The sequence below is a fragment of the Urocitellus parryii genome, chromosome 13 (assembly GCF_045843805.1).
Source record: "Urocitellus parryii isolate mUroPar1 chromosome 13, mUroPar1.hap1, whole genome shotgun sequence".
Lineage (NCBI taxonomy): Eukaryota > Metazoa > Chordata > Mammalia > Rodentia > Sciuridae > Urocitellus > Urocitellus parryii.
The window spans coordinates 66145949-66156384 of NC_135543.1; the positions used below are offsets into that span (position 1 = coordinate 66145949).

The window sequence follows — 10436 nt, forward strand, 5'->3', positions numbered from 1 at the left end:
TATAGCCTTTTTAGAGTGACTTCTCTCACTTAGTAATATGCATTTAAGCATCCTTCATGTCTTTTCTTGGCTTGTTATTCATTCTTTTCATAGTTCATTTCAGCAATTGGGTGTTCCATAATGTATTCATTCACCTACTGAAGGATACCTTGCTTGCTTCCAAATTTCAGCAGTTATGAATTAAGAAGTTAGATACATCCATATAGCATGATGTTTTAAATTCATGACAGTATCCATGAGCTTTCACCTGGGTCTGATTATAGCCATCTTGCTGACCCAGCCTCATTGCTGGCTTCTCAGCTGCTGCTCTGGACCTCAAGATGGTTCACAAGCAATAAATGGAATTTATTCTCTCTGCCGATATTTTTATCTTTAGAAGTATATACCTATTTTACCCTCACCCAGATAGGTGACTGATTAAGATAATTACAACAAACATTACCCTTCCTTGTCTAGCTGTTCTTCTGGTCTCTGGACTTGCATAGACCTGACCTACTTTTCATTTGGTCCTGCCCTATTATTGATTTCACAGGAAAGGTAGAACTGTCCTCCTTCTAAGATAAATTCTCCTAGTTTTTGTAGATACTTTTAAATGAATATTTCCCTTGGTGCTGGGCATTGAACCCAGGGCATTGGGCTTGCTAGGCAAGCATTTTTAAGCTGAGCTACAACTCCAGCCCCCAAAGTGAAGTTTGATGAAATCTCATCTGCTGGTTTTCCTGAGAAGAATGGCAAGATAGTGTTTAATATAGAAAACTATGCTTTCATTTATAATTAAATTAAATGTGCACTTAATATAGACAGAAATGTAGGTAAAATAGGAAAACCCAAGGAACAGAGTAAAAAAGAATCAGATCTCTTCATATAGATAATAAACAACTACAATTCTAATCTTTTTCCTATACTATGTTCATTTTGCCACAACCATCACCAATTATAGCAGCAAATCAGAATTATTCCATGTTATTTTATGTTTATGCTTGCTTTTAAGAGTAATTAACACAAACCATTTTCTTACATTTGATAAGGATCTTGTATCCAAAATATATATAGAATTCTTTCATTAATAAAAAGACAACCCAATTGAAAATATAGGTTATTTCTCCAAGAAAGATACACAGAAGACCCATTAACACATGAAAAGATGCACTTTATTAGCTGTCAAGGGAGTGCAAATCAAAACAAGGTTTCACTTCACATACACTAGAATGGCTATAATAAAAAAGAAAGGGATGTAGAAAAATCAGAACCTTCAGACATCCTGGTGGAAACGTAAAATAGTATGGAATGGTGTAGCTGCTGAAAAGAGGAAGAATCTAGCAGTTCTTCACAATGCTCAATGTAGAGTTACCACAGGACCCAGCAGATCTACTCCTAGGTATATATCCATGAGCAATAAAAGCACAGAACTTGTAAACAGATCATTATTCACGGTAATCAAAAAATAGAAACAATGCAAATATCCATTAACTAATTGAACAAATTAGCAAATGTGTTCTATCCATATAATAGAATATCATTCAGCAATAAAAAACAATGAAGTACTGATATGCCCTACAACAACATGAAAGCACTATACTAAGTGAAAGAAGCAGTCACAAACACCCTGGTGTTATATGATTCCGTTTATATAAAATGCCAGAGACAGGAAGCGGGTTAGGGGAGAGGTAGTCTGGGGGAATGGATCTCTTGATGGGTGCTGTGATTTTTCCAGGAGTGGTGAAATCTTTTTAAATTAATCTTGGTGATTTGTTACCCAACTCTGTGAATGTACTAAAATCTTTGAATTGTTCACTTATAATAGGTGAATTGTATGCTATTTAAACTATCTCCATAAAACTATTAAAAATACTCTGTATTTATAAATGTAAGCTGAGAATCCCTAAATAAAGCTGAATTCTCAGGTTCCATTTTTTTTTTTAATTGCATGTAATTAGATGGTAATAGAATATTGTTACTATCAACAGCATTGATTTGGAATTCTAGCCCTAGCACTTTGTAGATGGACACAATACCTTTATATAGTTGTGAGATTGGGAGCAAGATACTTATAAAATGAGAAGAATATATAAAATTATTTTAAAATACTTGTTCTGAATTTTATAGAATTGAATAATTATGTCCTTTTCAAATTTTAGTGTTTAAAGCTTAAGAATTTTAGGCATTTTAGAGCTAATGTGAAGATTAGAGTGCTTAGAAGTCATTGCCAGCCCACTTCTGCTGCTTACTCATTAGAAGTGCCATGGGAGCTTCTTAGAACAACCTGTCTCTGGGCCAGACTTTGGAGTCTGATATCATCAGTCTCCAGTGGACTCCAGCATCTCATTGCTCTCTACTTCCTTCCCTTTTCCCCCCACACGATTTTAATATGCAGCCATAATTGATAGCCACTGACTCCGTTGGTGAGCAGATTTGTATTTGCAATATCAAAAGTCAAGCCATTTTCTTTCATAATTTCTCTGTTGCATATTATTGCTAGATTTGTCAATTTATAAGTTGGAAGTGGAGAGGAAATAAACAAGGTAGCTATATAGTAAGAAATATTATCAAAATAACATTTTACAATTTAAGATGTGCCTGCTTATAATGATTTCTTAGATTTATATATAAAATACTGGTTAAGTAGGTTCAGGTTTCAGCACTGATCTAATTTGCCATTGATTTTATGAACTTTCCTCAACTATTTTATCCTGTTTTAAAAGAACTTATCTTTCTTACTTAGATATTTTCTTTCATTTCCTTAGGTCATAGGCTTTGGATCTGTTAAAATTGCAGCATTCATTGCTATGGTAGGAATTCTGTCTATCGTAGCTCAGGTGAGTATAATTTCACCCATGCTTTAAAAAAAAAAAAAAAGTATTCACAGGAAACACATATACAAGGATAGGGAGAGCCTCTGAATTGCTGCCTCAGTCCCTGTGCTCCTGCTGTGACACACCTTATACAATTAGAGTATAACATCAAATCCAGAAATTTGATGGGAACATGACCCACAAAACTTTCCCTTTTTTACAAGAGTATTGAATTCAGGACTTAAGAAGGAACTTCATACTATTTTAGTAGAATTGTAACTTGCTGGGTCAGCTCTTTTATTTGCCTCTAAAACAAAGAAAATTGTAAGTAACTATGATATAATTCTTAGATATTGCAAAATTAACTAGAAAAATGTTTCAGTGTTAATAGTGAAAAGTAAGTAGAAATAAGTAACAATAGCTTTTCCAATTCTACTATTCCTAGGACAAAAAAAATGAGAGTCATTGAGTTAGAATATATGCAGTGACTAAAGGAGTATTCAGTATTTTCCCATCTGTTATAAATACAGGATCACGAGAGGCAGGGAATGTGTTCTCTGCCTTGGTCTACTGTTGTGCTTAGGTGCATTCACTATATCTTTTTTTTTTTTTTTTTTTTTAGTTGTAGATGGACACAATACCTTTATTTTGTTTATTTAGCTTTTGTTTATGTGGTATTGGGATCAAACCCAGTGCCTTACAATGTTAGGCAAGCACTCTACCACTGAGCCACAACCCCAGTCCCGAATTCACTATATCTTAAGAGACTGCCCAGAGGCTGTTGCCTTCAAGTGGCCTCCAGACTGAGCAGAGTGCTCTTCTGTAATTCACTTTCCAGGACAAGTAAGAAGACCATGAGATTATTTCTGCCAAATACTGAAATTGACAAGGCACAACTGTTTTTCTATATTAGCAAATATAAATTATGTCAATTTTTCAAGTTGATCATGATTTTGGTTTGTTTTTTACATTGACCCTTGTTGATCAACCCAGCTATCTTTTATCCTACTCTCCTTTGGACTATCCCAACTAGTTATATAACTGAGGACATACTTGTTAAAATCAAACTTAAAACAGTCCCAACTTCATAAAACTGTTAACTTCCAGCAGAATCCCACATGTTCTGTAAATGTTCAGCAGGGGTTTCTCTACACCTGTAGTTAAGTGGTTGGCATTTGTCCAAAGAGACTAAGGCGAGTCCTTCTCTCAATCATGGCAACTGATAAGAGCTATGGTGACCTTTTGGGTGGTGTCAGTAGAGCACCAGGTAGACAAGCTAGCTACTCAGGGAGGAGGCTCAAGACCTGAAAGCCCAGATCAGTCCTGGAGCCCCTGAAATTCCACCCCTGAAGAGATGCATAGCACTGCCCAGCCTCTGAGATCACAGGTAGGCATTGTACCCTTCCTTAGAGGTCCCAGGTAATCAGTGAGTGGGCTTCATTTGGTTCACAAAGCTTGTGTTCAAATTCTGTGTGTTCTCATGGTTTCTCAGGGTTGTCTCCTTTCCTTTGCAGACGGTCTTTCTTAGCATCTTGATGAGGTCGTTGGGGAATAAGAATACTGTCCTTCTTGGCTTGGGCTTCCAGATGCTCCAGTTGGCCTGGTATGGTTTTGGAGCTCAGGCCTGGTAAGCTTATACCCTTAGATTCTCTTGAGTTAACAGACAAATGTGTCTTAGAAGAGCTCCAGCTAGTTGAGTGTAATGAGAAGAAGGAAGAGTTATTTCACTGGTTTGTTGTATGTAACATTTCAAAACATTTAGACTTTTAAGTTGGGCAAGGGTGGAGCTAGATAATTTTAAGATAATTTGTAAAGATTACCTTCACCTCAGCAGGCTTTCACTGAATCATTCCTTAATTAAATATGTGTCTCTTTTCTCCCAGCCCTCCAGTAAAGTTCTGTGTCTACTTTTTAAACATATTTGTCAATTTTTAGGGGCATCACAGTCAAACAAAAATACAAGATTCACTGCCATAATTAGCTGAGAGACCTTTGGTAATAATATAACATTTTTAAGTTTGGCGAACACTGACATCTCTTCCAAAGCCATGTGTACCCTAACATTATTACTACTGTATATTAGATTCCCTTGAAAAAGAAGGCCAGAAAAAGCCCTGTGAAATAAAAAGCACCAAAAAGACTCCTGAGCTCCATTTTGTTGTATGACATTTCCCTTTGTGCCTGAGTGCCAAATACTGGAGTTCCTGTCTCCATTTTAGACACCAGAGTGGCCCTCACTGTGCATTACTAAATGGAGGACATGATTTGGAGAAATGGGAAATGCTTCAGTGGTCAGAGGTTAGTTCTGAAAGAGATCAGAATGTCATTTGAAGTACTTGTTCTTTGTGACTTTTTAGGTAAGATTAACTTTGTTGGATTTTCTTGTTCTAATTTTATTTTGGTCCTGTGAACGTTGGTTCAGTAGCTGATTTAGTCACAACTCTCTCAGTGTTATAAAGACTGTTATCGTGAAGAGTTTTTTTTTTTTTTTTTTTTTTTCAGTAAGCATTATCCCCAAGGAAGTCTAGTCCAGCAGGTCACAAGTACAGTTAGGGCCTCGCTGTGTGCACACTCGGACTTGATATTGACTGGCATGTAAGCCTCTTTGACCAAGAAGAGGACAAAGGTCTGAGGGCAGCAGGCTGTGTTTGTTCAGTTGATGGCACACTGCTCTGTTGAGGGCAGTGTGAGGGTGAACCTTTAAGAAGTGCAAAGAAAAGTGGAATGTCATGGGGAAGCCTGATATTAAAAGAAACAAGAGCTTACATTGAGCTTACATCTGCAGGTAGTATTAGGGAAACCAGGGAGAAGCAAAGATTTTTTAAAAAGTAGAATAGGGAAATGAAGCTTTCCTGGAATTTCTCCCCTACCCAGGCTATGAAGTGATGGTATTAGCAGTGTGAAATCCATTTTTAAAGAGGAAAAAAATAAATAAAACTGGCAAGAGGAAACAAAAGACCTTTGTACTTTTGCCACTGACTGCATTCGAGCCAGGAGCTCCTTGGTGCCTGAACTCAGCCTGTGCTGTCATTTCAGGATGATGTGGGCTGCAGGGACCGTGGCTGCCATGTCCAGCATCACATTCCCGGCAGTCAGCGCTCTCGTCTCTTGGAATGCAGATTCAGATCAGCAAGGTGAGGTTGCGGCCCTCGCTGTTTCCTCCTTCAGCTGAGATCTCCCTACCCGAAGCTCTTCACATTGACAGCAGGAGGTGACAGCCCTGTGGTCCCTGTTCCAGGAGCATACCTGTTTCTTTGCCACATAAGAAAGTTGTTTTCCTCCCTGCTTTGGTCTTAAATTCATACTTTGAAAACCTGGACTCATCAGTTCAGATTACTAAGAGTTAAAATGGAAAATGTGATGTTCCTTTCTCAATTTTTTACTCCTTTTGTCTGTTTCCGTCAGAATTAACCAGACTATTCGTATTTCAACGATTGTCTATTAAATAATGATGGCTAGTTAGCAATGAAATATTTTACTTCATAACTAAAATTAATTGGAATAGTTCAGAGTTCATGAGCTTAGTTTAGGAAATTGTTCTTTGGAAGGATAAAGAAAAAATAAATCTGTGGTTCTTGGTGATTGGATACAGAATGAGAGGTAAAGTAAGTAACGAGTGCTGTGCAGAAGGCAGACTGTTAGTCATTTTTCTTTTGTCTCTGCTCCCTTTTCAGGCAATTCTCCCTTTTCAGGAAATAATCCATTTCCTTGTCCATCTCCTAATGTCTTACCTTACTGTGGTCAAGAAATAGGAAATTTTAGAGGGAAAAAAATTTTTAATGCCTAAGAGCTCTATTAAAAATATCAAAAACTGGATCGGAAAAGAAAGTTTATTCACTGCACCTGTTTTTTCACGTCAGAAATTAGTCATCTTATTCATAACCAGTTTTTTAAATATACTTTTTGATGTTGATGGACCTTTATTTTATTCATTTATTTATATGCAGTGCTGAGAATCAAACCCAGTGCCTCACACATGCTAGGCAAGCACTGTACCACTGAGCCACAACCCCAGCCCTTCATAACCATTTTTAAATAGTGTCACTGGAAGACCACAAATTCTGTGTCAACCTTAGCTGTAGTAGTAAGTCAGCTGGCTGTGCATCCTCAGGGAAGTACGGTGTGTGAAGTCATGGGCTTTCTGTGGAGGACTCCTTTCATACAGGGCATGCATTTTATTAGTTTTTGTTTATGCTTATACTTATCAATACAGATGTTACAAAACTATTGGAATACATTGTATTAGGCTGAATTATATTTGACCATTTTTTACTTCAGAAATACCCATATCATATGGTTCAAGCTAATTTTTCACCTGCCATGTTAGAAAGCAGAGATATCTAAAAATTGGTACTTGTAAAAAATTTCACTTCAGGTCTATGTGGAGATGGATCTGGAATGCATATGGCAGCCATGGGGGCTAGTCTCCCTGGTGGTAGAGGGTGTAGAGGGCTACATTTTACTCACATATAGCCAGGACTGTCAGAGGTAAAGAGCAGATTTTTATTGTAAATTCAATAGTAAATGAGTAGAGAAGGAAGATCTCAGTTCATTAGTTTTGTATTTTATTCCTTATTTACAGGCAGGTCTTGTTGATGTGGGGTATTCAGCCCCAAAAGGATTTCAGAAACTGAAATTACTGTCATTTCATCTCTTCATAGACCTCAGTGCAGAGCAAGAAATGGGCCTAATAAAATCAAGAAAATGTTTGTGTAATGAATGAAAATATGGTGAAATCTTTCTAATCCATTTTCCTGCACTCTGTACTTTCTGCTCAGCCCAGTTGAATCAGTTTATCGGTTTATATAAGAGAGTACTGTTAACCTCCACATCTTGAGATGCTTTTCTGAGAAGACTGACTCCCTTCTCTTATTCTGATACAGGAGTTGCCCAGGGGATCATAACTGGAATAAGAGGACTATGCAATGGCCTGGGGCCAGCACTGTATGGCTTTATATTCTACATGTTCCACGTAGAATTGACTGAGTTAGGCCCAGAATTGAATTCTAACAGTGATGCCCTACAGGTAATTTGAAGTGCAACTTTTTAAAAATTTTTTTTAAACAATGGTTATATCTGATGGTAGCAAAATTTTGTGATCTTAAATTTGAAGAGCATTCTTACTTGAATGTTACTGTCGAATTTGACAGTAATTTCTGTATTCATTGCTTCCCAGAATCATTTCAGAAATTTAATATCTTACATAAACTATTTGTCTTAACTTTGTTCAGATTCTGCCTTTACCTGCACAATCACTGTACTCAGGATACTACTGTCTGGCTAACTTCAGGCTAAATAAAATGTCCTTAAAATCTAAAAATTGAGCTAGAGTGCCTTTTAAATTATTTTTTGAAAAGCAAAAAAATAGAGTAGTATGGATTTAGTATAGATTTCTGTGCAAAAGTGTAATTAATAATGTTTACATACAGAACTGCATGATTTGATGTGGGTCACAGGATGAGATTTCAGATAAATGTCTATTGCTTATAGGCTTACAGGTTGGGTTAAGCTATTCAAAAGTTGTACAAAAAAAGCAGTGATGAGTTCCCATGTCATAATCCAAATACCAAGCTCTATTAGTTTGCCCTGACATTTAGTGATATATCTGCTGCTTGAGAAAAATGATTCATTTTTTGGTGATGGGATATCTTTTTTTGGGTCATTCAAGACTAATTTTGGATTAAAGAAACTAATCAAACTCTGTCTCCATTTGTTTCCCACACCCATTAGGGAGCTGTCATCCCAGGCCCACCATTTTTATTTGGAGCATGTATAGTTCTTATGTCTTTTCTGGTTGCCTTATTCATCCCTGAATACCGGAAAGCCAGTGGAGTTCAAAAACATAGCAACAGCATCAGCGGAAACCTAACCAACACCCCAGAACGAGGCAGTGATGAGGACATTGAGCCACTGCTGCAAGATAGTAGCATCTGGGAGCTCTCCTTTGAAGAGCCTGGGAATCAGAGCACTGAGCTGTAAACTCAGCAGAAAATGGGATTCTGCAGATGACCACCTCTGAGAGCCATGGAGGGAGCCGCAGCACATGGAGACTTCATGGTGCTGGAGGGGCGATGCTAGTGGCATCCTTCGGGCCAAGTTGATAAGTGACTCCTTCTGTCTCTCTGCCCTTCCTCCTGTCCCTCCTTCCGTTTCTTTTCTCTCATTCTTTTTTATTTGTACATTAGAAGAAGGTAAGATTTGAAATACTTCCCTGCAGATAATGTACAACTCTCGAGGTCATCTGGCGTCTACACTTTGAAAAGTCATCTCTGATAGAAAACATGGATTTCCTTTAATAACTGGAATAATCTTTCCATGGCTTTTTGAACAGAAGGTGCAGGATTAGAGTGAAACTGCCATCTTGGGCAAGATTTCAAGTAAAGAATCCCTTCTTTTTTCTTCCGTCCTCCTTCTTGAATTATTCCCACTTAGCCCAGAGGTATTGATGAGTGGCTATTCTTAATAGTCACTCAGTTTCAGGGATCTTTTGCCTTTGTCCAAAGGTCAAATGAAAACCTAATTTTACTCTCCCTTTATTTCCTCTACACCCAGTGCTTGTCTAAAATGAACATTAATAATATGGATTGATGGTAACCTTAACCAGCTTGAAGAAAATCTTTCTTACAAATTCAGATATGTTGAACTACCAACTCAGATTCCTGGACCTAGTGTCTGATCAGATTCAAGGTGATTTTACAGAAGAAAAAAAGAAAATATATCAAGCCTAAGATGATTTTAAAGATGAAAAAAAGTCCATCTAGCCCAGTGCAGTGGCACGTGCTTATGATCCCAGCAACTAAGAGGCTGAGGCAGGAGGAGCACTTGTTCGAGGCCAGCCTGGGCAACTTAGCAAGACCACCAAACACAACACATACACACACACACACACACACACACACACACACACACCGAAAACACAAGCATTCTAGTGGCAACAAAGAAAAGAAATTAGAGAGTGCTTCTAAGAAAGTTTTAAACAATTTGAACATTCCTAAGAGAGGATGAGAGTAACTCAAGTCTCAGTAGAATTTATGTCCAACTTCAGACTCATAATACATTATTACTGTTTGCTCCTTCCCATGTCTCCCATGTCCTACTTCTCAGTTCTGTTCCATCACACTCCTGCCTTAACTGCTGTGTAGTATGCATTTATTTTCAATTAATCTTTATCTCAGTCTGTTTATCTGATTTTTGGAACTCATGGGAAAACGCACATCAAATTCCTTTCCAAAATATGAGGGTTTAGTGAAGCTCAGTTTCACAATAAGTGTCTTGCTAATTTTTTGCGATGTTTTATGGACAAAGAAAACTTTACAGATTTATATGTATTTTGCTGCACAGTAATGGACCATTACCTAGGGCCTACCTTTAACAAAGCACTCCTTTGGAAGTTTTATAGGTATGAAATATATGTAGATATTTGTAAGGGTTTTAATTTTTTTTGATGGGGTGCTGTGTAAATCTTGTATTTATAAATGTAATGAAGGTATTGACAGAAAAAATATATACAACTTTTATAAAGGATTGTGTACTGACTGAATACATTTAAAAGAAAATATATTTTGAAACCTGTTCTTAATGAACAGAGATAACATATCTTTTTACTATGCTGTTGGTTTTTAGGTTTAAGCTTCCTAATGCATA

General features: G+C 37.2%; 1 protein-coding gene across 2 annotated transcripts in view; it reads left to right on the top strand.

Annotated features, from left to right (window-relative positions):
* Positions 1 to 10436, top strand: part of Slc71a2 (solute carrier family 71 member 2) — a 60704-nt gene extending 50268 nt beyond the window's left edge. The window contains exons 8-12 of one of the 2 annotated variants that reach the window (XM_026406911.2): positions 2745 to 2816; positions 4307 to 4419; positions 5829 to 5926; positions 7676 to 7818; positions 8523 to 10436. In XM_026406911.2, the coding sequence (XP_026262696.1) occupies positions 2745 to 2816; positions 4307 to 4419; positions 5829 to 5926; positions 7676 to 7818; positions 8523 to 8771 (675 nt within the window). In that variant the 3' untranslated portion in view covers positions 8772 to 10436. The remainder of the gene's footprint in view (positions 1 to 2744; positions 2817 to 4306; positions 4420 to 5828; positions 5927 to 7675; positions 7819 to 8522) is intronic. The other variant, XM_026406912.2, reaches the window with a different exon arrangement.